Source organism: Bidens hawaiensis, unplaced genomic scaffold (assembly GCF_021521415.1).
Source record: "Bidens hawaiensis isolate Kalapana, Puna unplaced genomic scaffold, B.hawaiensis_p1.1 tig00001087_1, whole genome shotgun sequence".
Classification (NCBI taxonomy): Eukaryota; Viridiplantae; Streptophyta; class Magnoliopsida; order Asterales; family Asteraceae; genus Bidens; species Bidens hawaiensis.
The window spans coordinates 722039-733201 of NW_027491062.1; the positions used below are offsets into that span (position 1 = coordinate 722039).

Below are 11163 nucleotides of genomic sequence, written 5' to 3' on the forward strand. Positions count from 1 at the left end.
TGATTTCTAAAAATTTAGTTGATAAACAAAATTAAGTTATTGTTTGAGTGAAAGAGCTAAAATCAAATCTTACGCATTTTCTAATGTGATTTAAATTCAATACTCTTTAAATACATTTTATACTACTTTGATGGGGAAATTTAGGAGGTTTTCCTCAAGGTAATCTTGTGTGTGTAGGTAGGTTTAGTTTTTATAGACCATATTTGGGTTATTAATGCACATTTCATCTCATCACTACCAAACATTCACCAATATACCACTTAGGTTATACCATCATGCTAGCTTTGAAACACCATCACTGATTATTCGCTCTTGCATGTTCTTGAAACCCTAAATTTTGCCTACACACAACATTTTTCCTAACAGTACTTTATTCTAAACACCACTACTACCAATTTTCTCCACTGTTACCAATAAATTTGAGATCTTCGATCACATTTTCCGTTAACAATTTCTCTTGTTTTTTTTCAACGTGCTTTATATGATGTTACCGGTAAACAACATATGCATACAATGTCACACCCCAACCTAAGGCGGAAATGTCGGCTCTCAAGGTACTATCATGCAATAATTAAAATGACAATATCTTTTTATTTAATTTAAATATTCAACAAAATCCAAATAAAGAAAGTACATCATTCATAAATAAAACAAACAATGAAATAAATAATCCAAATTAAATTTAAGTCTTGATAATATTTCTCTAGCACCCCTAAGTTCTTCAATAAATCTTGATAAATTAGTTCAAATGGTACAAAATAATAATAGTTTTTGTCAACACGAGGTTGAATAAGTAAAACACTAGTTAATTAAGATACAATATAATATTTAAGGGAAAACGCAAATTGTTCCTATGAGATAACAATTAAGCCATAACAAGTTCACAATTCATGGGAAAACCCGAAACCCGACATAAATGGACTGGTAATACCCGACCCATTAGGGACGTTTGAGACGAGTTTGAGATTAGTTTTGAAATTTTCCGCGGGTTTGGGACAGGTTTGGGATTTCTAATATACTTGATTACCCGACCCGATTATCCGATAACATAAATCCATTTACCCGATTATATACCCGATGTACCCGACATAACTTATTATATTATATACATACGATATTCCAAATATATTATTTTTCGAAACTTGTTTATGTCAATTATTTGATACATTTTATCTTTATGGTAACCATCTTTGTAATCGATTAATTATATTTTGTCAAAACCCAGTAGAAACCTAGTGTGTTTTGAGCTGAGCATACCCGATATGTATTTTATCAAAATCCAACAAGAAACCCGAAACCCTATGGGAAAACCCGTAACCAGACATGTAATTACCCGATTAAAACCTGACGAGTTTGGGACGGATTTGGGACGGATTTTCATAACCGGGTATGGGTTTGGGAATACCTAAAACCGACCCAAACCCAACCCATTGCCATCCCTACAAAAGGATAACAGTTTCTAATGTGGATAATAATAATAAGAAAGTACTGTAAATATGCATATGTCCCCAAAACATTGAAAACAAGTAAAAAAGGGGAGTGGGTACTCACCTTATCAAATGAGCAATAAGATAATGATTGATAAGAAAGATAACGGTATATCAAGCTCTGACGAGATAGCCTGTTATGATGCTATATGAGGGTTTTATTATGAGAACAGTGGCCGAGCAAGGCGAAATCAAGAACACGATCAAACAACAAATAAGAATGCAATTAAGTATAGGGGTTATGACGGCGAGGGTTAGAGGATTATAACTGTGTGTTTAATTGAATTATAGTGCATATTAACTTGTATATTACGAACGAGTTAGTGTGGGCTAGCATATTAGGCAAAGCGAATCCATTTTGATCGATATAACATAATTGTGATTGTCGATAAGCCGCATTAGGCAAGTATAACATATATTTTGATTCAATTACCTTGTTTATGACGAGAATTGAGGTCCAAGCTAACGAATTGGGTGTCCGGGTTCGCTAAATGGGTCTCGCGTTTGGGTTAGATAATGTGTAAACAGGTTGAGTGATTATAATATATAGAAATTGCACTTTAGTCCTTATAGTATGAAGAGGGAAACATAACTGGATAATAGTTTAGTTTAGGGTTAAATTTGTATAATGTATATATGTGTGAACCTTCGGGTGGGCAAAAGTGAAATTGCACTAATTTTGACGTTATTTTACTAATCTCGTGAAATAACGTTAAAAGTGGCGGAAGGTTAATCAGGCATCATGTGGTGGTGTTGATAGCCGAAAGACAAGGGTACATGCACCAATCAGCCGTGTCCCGATGGTTGAGTGTTATGTGTCTCATGTCCAAGGCTTGATTCAAAACTACTATCGAGCCAGGGGTCTCACTGGAAGCAACCTCTATATTCCTACGGGGTAGAGGTAAGGCTGTATACATCTTACCCTCCTCAGACCCTACCATAGCTTTGCTATTGGTGGGATATACTGAGTCGATGATGATGATGATGATGATGACGAGGGTTAAATTTGTAATATTTAGAAATTTATATATATATATATATTAACTAAATAAATAAGCAATAATACAATAATATTATAATAATTAAATAACTCGATATATTATTAATAAAATTTTTCAAACATAAAAACAAGTCGGGTAAATGATAAGAATAAAATTTTGAAAAACCCAAGTTGTTACATACAAAACACACATAATAAAGTAATAAAATTACCTAGAACTTTGTCCAACGGTAAAGATGAGTTTACCAAAGTACCTACAAAGTAAATCAGATTTCAGTTTATAATATTAGCAAAGAAAACAACAGTTTTTTAAAACATATAAGCAAATTTATTCAGAAAAAGAACTAAAATTTCATTAACTAAAACCAAACAAACAAAGTGAATGATAACATATGAGCAATAACATTTGTTAAAAACAAAATAAAAAATAAAAAATGAGGGTATACTTGAAAGCATCAGCATGCTAATTTGTTTTCATTGGAGTTCAAGTGGAACCAAAGCATGATATAATTACCCAAACACAATAGCAAGAAATAAGATATATCAAAATTAACCAAACCCAATCAACAAAATTAACCAAAAACAGGATTCAACAAATTTGAGATTAAACACATACATGGGAAAATTGAAGGGATTCTCGCTGTCGAGCCCACCAAATTGGATATGCCAAAGGATGTTGCAAAGAATTGAAGATAGGTCGCAAATTGAAGGGTTAAAAGTTGATATAATCTAACCAATGTTAATAGGTCGCCAGATGTAACGGATGGGCGACGAATTACACACTTGTTAATAGGCAACTGGATGTGACGGACTATGCCTTAAATGTGCCGGCCCGAGACTTGCCGGAGAATTATTGAGAACTTGTTATAGATGTCGAAGCTTTAATTTTCATTTAATTTAAAGGTGTCTTAAGGGGATATGAAGGTTACCAATATGCATAATGTATAATATAGATAATATAGATATAGATTACTTACTAAAGGCCTAAGATCATTAATAAGCAACTTCAACCACTAAATGTATAACTGGAACCGGAACAAGCCTCCCGTGTCTTATGTGACGTTAAAATAACATAAATAACAATAGTTTTAACCTCTCTACTATATAGGGTAAAGTTAAAATAAAAAGGGAGACACAAATGAGAAGTGTGAGAAGAATTTGTGGTCACACAAAAAAACCACTCAACAAAAAAATCAAAAAAAAAGTAATTAAAAAATCATAACTCAAAATATAAAAAAAAACGAAAAAAATTTTAAAATCAAAATGTTTCCCTGTTATTACCGTTCCAAAATAAAAACCGATGAAAAGACACAATGTAGAGAAAAAAGACATAATGCCGAAAATGAACAAACAACACAATGATAAATAAAAAAGACACAATAGATCGCAAAATTTAACACAATGCCGAACAAAATATAATATAACACAATATAAAAAAAAGACATAATGCCAAGGAAAAAAGATAAACAATGACGAAAATAAACATAAAACACAATGATAAATAAAAAGACATAATAATGTTTTTCCTCAACATTATGTCTTTTACGATTTTTTTAGAACGAGTAAGACGGTGGAAACATTTTTGCGTTTTTACATTTTTAATCTTTTTATTAAATTTTGAGCTATGATTTTTTTTTACTATTTTTTCATTATTTTTTGAGTGGTTTTTTTTGTAGGCTAAAATTCTTTCATATTCTTCTCATTTTTGTTCCTCATCATATAATAACCTGACCCTTATTACATATACCCTTATTATAAAGCAATGAGTTAAAATAAAGAAAAAATTCCAAAAATAAGCATTTATGAAAACAAATTTCAAGTTTTAGGTGTCATTTACCAGAAATTCCATAAATAGGTATTGATAAAATTAAACTTGTACTATTTATCCCAGACCTTGCTCGCCCATATATCCCATACCACCTTAGCTTTCTAAAAGAGTAAAAGGCCATCATTCCTCACTACTAAGGCTGTAAGCGGACTGCACCGAACCAGACAAGACCTTGATCGTGTTCGTTCGTTAAGCTTTTGTCGGACAAACAGACAGCTCACGAACACCCTAACGAACGAAAATTCGTGTTCACGTCCGTACATTAAGGAGCTGAGTTTGTCCATGTTCGTCTGTGTCAGTTCATTAGTCTTTTAAACGGATGCTGACATACACTAATGGACAAACAAACACCAATGGACGCTAATGAACGTTAATGGACAAACAAACATATACATATCAAAATACTTAATATAAACACTAATGAACATTACATCACATGATATCCAAAAATACTTAATAGTTAACATAGTAAGCAAACACATAATCATATATATATATATATCAAAATAATGTTTTGGTGTTCAAAATTCACGAACTTCTAGTGTTAACGAGAAACAAACATTAGACAACATACACAACACTATTAGACAAACATTAACCGGACGTTCGCGAACACTATTGAACAAACGCGACATTTGTCCATGTTCGTTCATTAAGTTTACCAAACAAATTTTTTTGGCCCATGCTGGTTCATTTATTAAACGGACAAACACAATCGAACGGACAGCCGGACGTCCGATTCGTATACAGCCATACCGACTACTACTATTATTATTATTATTATTATTATTATTATTATTATTATCATTCTACATAAATAGGGTTGACCCGAACTCATGAAACGGGCCAATTCAAGTACTGGGCTTATTTGGGCCAAATAATAATAATTCTGATACGGATCATTGCAGCGGTTACTTTGTTTGTTCACCGTCGCCGGAATCATTTCTAGCTCGATTCAGGTATCACCAACACTTGTTTCTCTTAATATTATTATTTATTAGTATATGTGATCGTTAATTAAATTATTATTATTAGACCTAATTGAAATTTGTTATATATACTTGCTAGTTCTGTGGTGAACAACTGTTGGTTGTGTTTTATATATGTGATCATTCACTTTCGTATTACTCACCTAACTGCTGGTTTTCGGTTCGGTTTGGTTCGGTTCTGTTATTAACCGTATCTGAATTAGGAATTCGGTTTTCAGATCGGATATTTGATATAAATTCTTTTGAGTTCAGTTTGTTCGGTTTAACCGATTAACAATTCACTATAACCGCTTCGGTTGCCCCGGCACATTTTTTTTGGTGGGGGGGGGGCTCAAATTTTCGGGCGAAAAACGAGTTAATTTACACTGCCGCGCAAAAAATAAGCTTTCAGTGATATCGATATCCTGCGCGAGACGGTTTTACTTATTATAATTTCATCTGTTTTGTATGTGGCGTTTTGATACCGACCCCTAGTTAATTCCTGATGTATATTATATTGCGCTGATATTTGTTTGATGTATAGGTGCCTGCTAGATTTTCTACATCTTAAATTGTTTCAACGTAATTCGTACACTTATTTCTGTTGAACGTTGAAAATTTTAAATCATTGCAGCTCAAATTGTTGAACATCATTGCCAGGCAAAAGTGTTATTCGGATGAATTCGTTTTCCATTTAACAGAAATGAATTGAATTCTGTCCAGTTAGACAATTGTGAACTTGTATCTTTTCGGTTATCGGTTATAGACCCAAAAGTGTTATAGGTGCCTGCTAGATCTTCTACATTATATTGTTTGAACATAATTCGTACACTGATTTCTGTTGAACGTTGAACATTTTAATTTTAAATCTGAATAAACCGATCCGAACAAATCGAATTAACTGATATTCGAATCTATGAAAACCCCTACGTGTTTAATTAGGTTCAGATTTATTTTCATTTTCTTGAGTTATAGGCTTTGAATGATGTCCTTGGATTGCAGGGAAAGTTAATTTTCAGAGACAGTGATAAGATATTATTTAACAATGGAAGTCCCTAAAGAACCGGAAGATAACGTTCCTGATGTAAGACTTAATTTTTGGATTTGCACAATAGACAATATATTAGTCTGTTTATTATGTATATTATTTTTTTGGTTTCAAGTTGTTTAGATATTAGAGATCTTGATTAGTTTTGGCCTATGCGGCTATGCTCACGTTTGGTTCTTGACTTCTTGGTTTTGATTTTAAAGATCTTGATTAGTTTTGGCCTATGCAGCTATGCTCTCGTTTGGTTCTTTGTATTTGAGCTTAGCTTTTGTAAGTTTTGAGTGTTTATAGTTGTAACAACGAGTGTGATAATGGTGTGCGTAACAAACTAAATTTGAAAATCAAAATAGATAAGGTCCATTTGACTTTAATAGTTGGTTTGTTTGCGTGCCTAAAAAGGATTTTTGTAGTCATCGTTTGAGGGGGCTAACCTCTCCCGAAGACTAGTTTATGGGTTGTTTGGACTTTAATTTAAGGCTATAGGTTAATTTGGTTAATTCAAAAGTTGAAAGGTCACAATCCAAGCCTTTTTAATTTTTATCAAGGAAGAAGGGAGACGACTTTCCTTTCTTCTTTCGGTATCGTCCCATAACACCCGGCTTTCTTTTCTTCACCGACATGTTGGGTTTCGTCGGAGCTCGGAACAACCATATGAACTGTTTTTTTGTTTGTAACGAAGTTGCCTAGTTCCCTCCAACTGTGGTTCTTTGCAGAAGCTGTTCATTTTTTAAGGCATCTTTGCTAAAATATTATCTTCCCCTCTACTTCGTGCCATCTTTTTGGGTGCCCATTGTGACTTGTTTAATTTCATTTTATGGCCCGTTCCTGCAATTTCCTGTTATTAATTTTGCTCGCTTACTCACCAGATAATTCAGGTTTTATATATAAACGCATAGCCTTAACTTAAGAGTTCAAACAAGCCCTGCAGTTTAGTTTTTGGGCCAGGTTTTCTCCCTCTACTAGACTACTACTGGTTTCATGCCAATTTGTAAAACAGCATGTTTCGGATTCGTTTTCTTAGCGTCAAAATTTGTTTGACCAGAACCAAAATGACTGTTTTATAAAATGACCTAACCTGTCCGTTCTACCAGGTAAAGTCATAGTCTATAGTTTTGTATTCATATTAAAATTCTTGATTAATGGAGTCTAATACGTTGAAAGGTCATTACTCGTGAATTGACCATTATAAACTTAGATTTGTGAAGCCCACCTCAATTAAACAAATTGCTGCTGTACTCATAAAATGTTCTTTTTAAAGCTATCTGCTTTGTTGTGTTTCTTTTCTCGAACCCAATACTTTTTTGTTTTTTTAGACAGTGATTTAGCTTATTTTAGTCACAGTCGCCAAGTTGTATTTATTAAAGTTATCCTGTCACCATAAGTTATTAAATATTTACCCTTTTATGTTTACATGTTGAACACAGAGACCTTCAAAATTGGATGGAACTGTCAATTGGGGTACAGCATCTGTAGTTGGAGTATTTGCTGGCATGTTATATGGAGGCATGAAGGAAGCCTCGGCTGCTGTTGTAAGTTTGCTTGTACATAAAATAATCTTTCATTGAATTGCCTATTTTATTTTTAGATTCCAAGGGTTTCATATATCTTTAATAGGGTTTGCTTATGCAGAAGATAATCTTTCATTAAATTAAAGGTTGTTATGATTAAATAATGCAGTAATATACTAATATTGTTAATATAGTTACAAAAGCTATTTCTTACATTAAATATCTAAAATTTCTAAAGACTGCTATATAAGAGGCTGTATGCCGCTTCCGACACGCTTGACTTATTTCTTTTTTGTTGACTTTTAATAAGCTAATGTCAAAATTATCAAAATGAATTCTTGTCTGTTTTGATGTGAAATTTGCTGATGATATATAATATGGATTAGCATTTTTTGTAAATATTTGCAGAGCAAGGATGCAGAAGTGACATTGAAATTAGGGAGCACGAGTGACAAAAGGGAACAGTATCGATTAATGAGAGATGCAATGGAGAAACGGTTCATTAGAATCACACGTGGTTCAATTGTTGGTGGTGTTCGCCTTGGAGTGTTTACAGCAACATTTTACGGGCTGCAAAATATTCTTGCTGATAAAAGAGGAGTTCATGATGTTTATAATGTTGTTGGAGCTGGTTCTGCTACTGCTGCTACGTTTGGTCTTATCTGTAAGAAGTTTCAAGTATTTATATCTCAAATATACATATATTTAAGGCGGGTTTGGATTTGGTTTCTGGAAGTGATTTATATCTCAAATATACATATTCGAAAATGCACATCCGAACACCCCCTTAATAGTTGAGTTCCTATCTGATTCTTGATTATTCAATATCACATAATTACTTCGAAAACACACATCCAAACACCCCTTAAAAGCTGGTTGTTCTCTGATTCTTGATTATTCGGTATCACATAATCACTTTGAAAACACACATTCAGACACCCCTTAAAAGCTGATTCTTTTATGATTCTTGATTATTCAGTATCACTTTATCAGTTTGAAACACATATTCAAACACCCCTTAGAAGTTGATTATTGATTATTCGGTATCACATAACCACTTTGAAAACACATATCCAAACACCCCTTAGAAGTTGATTAATGATTATTCCATGTTTTCAGTGCCCGGGTCACTTGCTTGGCGTGGAAGAAACGTACTGTTGGGTTCGGTTTTGGGTGCAGCAGTTTGCTTCCCTTTTGGTGATTCCTTTGAGCCTTTTAACTTTTATGAAATTGCAATTAGTTCTTTTTTAAGTATGAGTTATAAAGAAACATTTTGGCAATAGGTTGGCTTCATTTGAAACTAGTGGAGAAAGCACACGAAAGTAGCCCGGTTTTGATCGAAAGCAACAATGCAAAGCCGAATGTAGGTGCTGCAATCAAAGGGCTTGAAGGGCATACAAATGATCAATAATGGTGACTCGGTAATTGTAAAATAGGACTTTTTTTACGGCGGTTATATGATTATGTTTGATGATGACGCTGATTCTTATGATCTAAATTTTGTAAGGAGTTGGTTAAAGCAGTTAACATAGTTAAGAAGTGTAGTTTTGATGTCGATGAGTTTCGATATTTGTTTTTGTTTTCCTTAATGAAAGGTGTTTCTTTGCCTTTGTGATGTAATAAGATCCTAGCAAGGAATGTATACGTTGTATGCTTATATTTTAGATTTTGTCTATTCGAAGTATGCGTTTAGTTCTAACGGTCCGGTGTGTTACAACAGTTTAATCTAGAGGGTTTATAAGAGTTTAACTACTGTCATGATATGGCGGTAGAGTTTTTGTAATATGTGTCACAAATAAAATGACGCCCCTACATGGTTAAGGGGTATACGCATCTTTTCATGAGAATTCGAAGATCATTAGATTGGAAACTACATCCCCTAGGCTGGTTAATAACAAAAGGCGAGAATGCGAGATACCCAAGCGAAAATCTTTTAAGAAAATCATAGAGCGTCTCTCGCCTAATTGGATTTTGGATTGCATTAAGTTCATCCCCTTTTACTTTCTGTTGAGTATTCTTGTGTTACGAGGAAACATTGATAAACACGTTACACATGTTAAAACACTCCGATAAATATTGATAAATGCACTCCACATCCTTATACAAAACCCATTAGGCCATATGTACTAGGCGGCAAAAAAGGAAGATAAGGGGCGAATTGGGGCGTGGTTCATGCCCCGTGGGCGATTTTTGGGGCAAATTGGGGGGGGGGAGGTATTTCTCGCATGTGATGTGTGTGTATTATTATTATATATATGTGTGTGAGATATATATATATATATATATATATATATATATATATATATATATATAGAAAAGGGTAAAATAAAAATACATAATTTTGTAGAAAGAGTGGGGATGACACAAAATTTAGAGTTAGGAAACTGTAACATCCCGGAAATTCTAGAATAATATTTAATATAATATTTACGTCGGACGAATTAATTGAGTTAGTGGAGTAATAATAATATATTAATAAGGTGGGTTATGGACCTGGATTAGTAAGAAAAGACCATGGGCTTAAGCCCACGACCCATAGTAGATAAACCATAATCATCCTTTAATCCCTCATTTCCCATTCATTCTTTTCACCACCCAAAACACACACTTAAACCCGCTAGATTTAGTCGCGAAGCGATGAGCCGACACCTTAAACCATTAAAGTCACGAGATCCAGATGGAATCGGGTATAAACCGGTTAAAAGATGAGCTTAGGGATCACCCTAGCTCAGATCTGGATCGAACGGGATGAAAAACGGTGAAAACGGTGGTGAAACAAGTGAGATCTCGCTTTTCCGGCGAGATTCACGTTTTTTCGGCAACGGCGGCGCCGGAAAGGCGGCGCTGGAGGTTGTGTCACATCAGATGTGACGTCTGACGTCTGACAAAACCCTAACCCTAATTTGTTACGGAAATTTAACGAATTAGCGGTAATTCGTTAATGGAAGGATAACCAATTCGTTATGGTGGGATGACGAACTAGAAACAGTTCGCTAAGTGATTCGTTAAAGAGAAATGACGAACTAGGATAACGAATCAGACCATGTTCGCTGATTCGTTACTCGTCCATTCGTCATGGAAAGATAACGAATTAGCTCACCCAGTTCGCTAAGTCAAGATAACGAATTAGGCTATGTTTTTATAACGAAATAGGCTTAATTCGTTATAGCAAATGAGATGGCGAATTAAATAGTAATTTAAAATCCTAATGAAAAATGTGTTAAGACAGCTCGACCCCAGCCAGGGGCTATGCCCCATGGACCCTGCTAGGGGCTGCCACCCCTAGAACCCTGCTGCCAGGGGCGCTGCCCCTGGACCTACGTT

The 11163-nt window shown here is 34.3% G+C and overlaps 1 protein-coding gene across 2 annotated transcripts; it reads left to right on the top strand.

Annotated features, from left to right (window-relative positions):
• Nucleotides 1-5255: 5255 nt before the first annotated feature.
• On the top strand, nucleotides 5256-9729 carry LOC143557018 (uncharacterized). 2 transcript variants are annotated; one of them, XM_077046197.1, is made up of 6 exons: nucleotides 5256-5274; nucleotides 6286-6367; nucleotides 7756-7860; nucleotides 8248-8503; nucleotides 8959-9036; nucleotides 9123-9729. In XM_077046197.1, the coding sequence occupies exons 2-6, from the start codon at nucleotides 6329-6331 to the stop codon at nucleotides 9248-9250; spliced, it is 606 nt and encodes a 201-aa protein (XP_076902312.1). In that variant the 5' UTR covers nucleotides 5256-5274; nucleotides 6286-6328; the 3' UTR covers nucleotides 9251-9729. The 2 variants fall into 2 exon arrangements, with proteins under 2 accessions (XP_076902312.1, XP_076902308.1); XM_077046193.1 differs by lacking the exon at nucleotides 5256-5274 and having other exon boundaries at nucleotides 6246-6367.
• The last annotated feature ends 1434 nt before the right edge of the window (nucleotides 9730-11163 follow it).

Coding starts and splice junctions, on each gene's coding strand:
- LOC143557018 (XM_077046197.1), top strand. CDS start 6,329: ATGGAAGTCCCTAAAGAACCGGAAGATAACGTTCCTGAT. Junction 6,368..7,755: donor CGGAAGATAACGTTCCTGAT/GTAAGACTTAAT, acceptor TGTTGAACACAG/AGACCTTCAAAATTGGATGG. Junction 7,861..8,247: donor AGGAAGCCTCGGCTGCTGTT/GTAAGTTTGCTT, acceptor AAATATTTGCAG/AGCAAGGATGCAGAAGTGAC.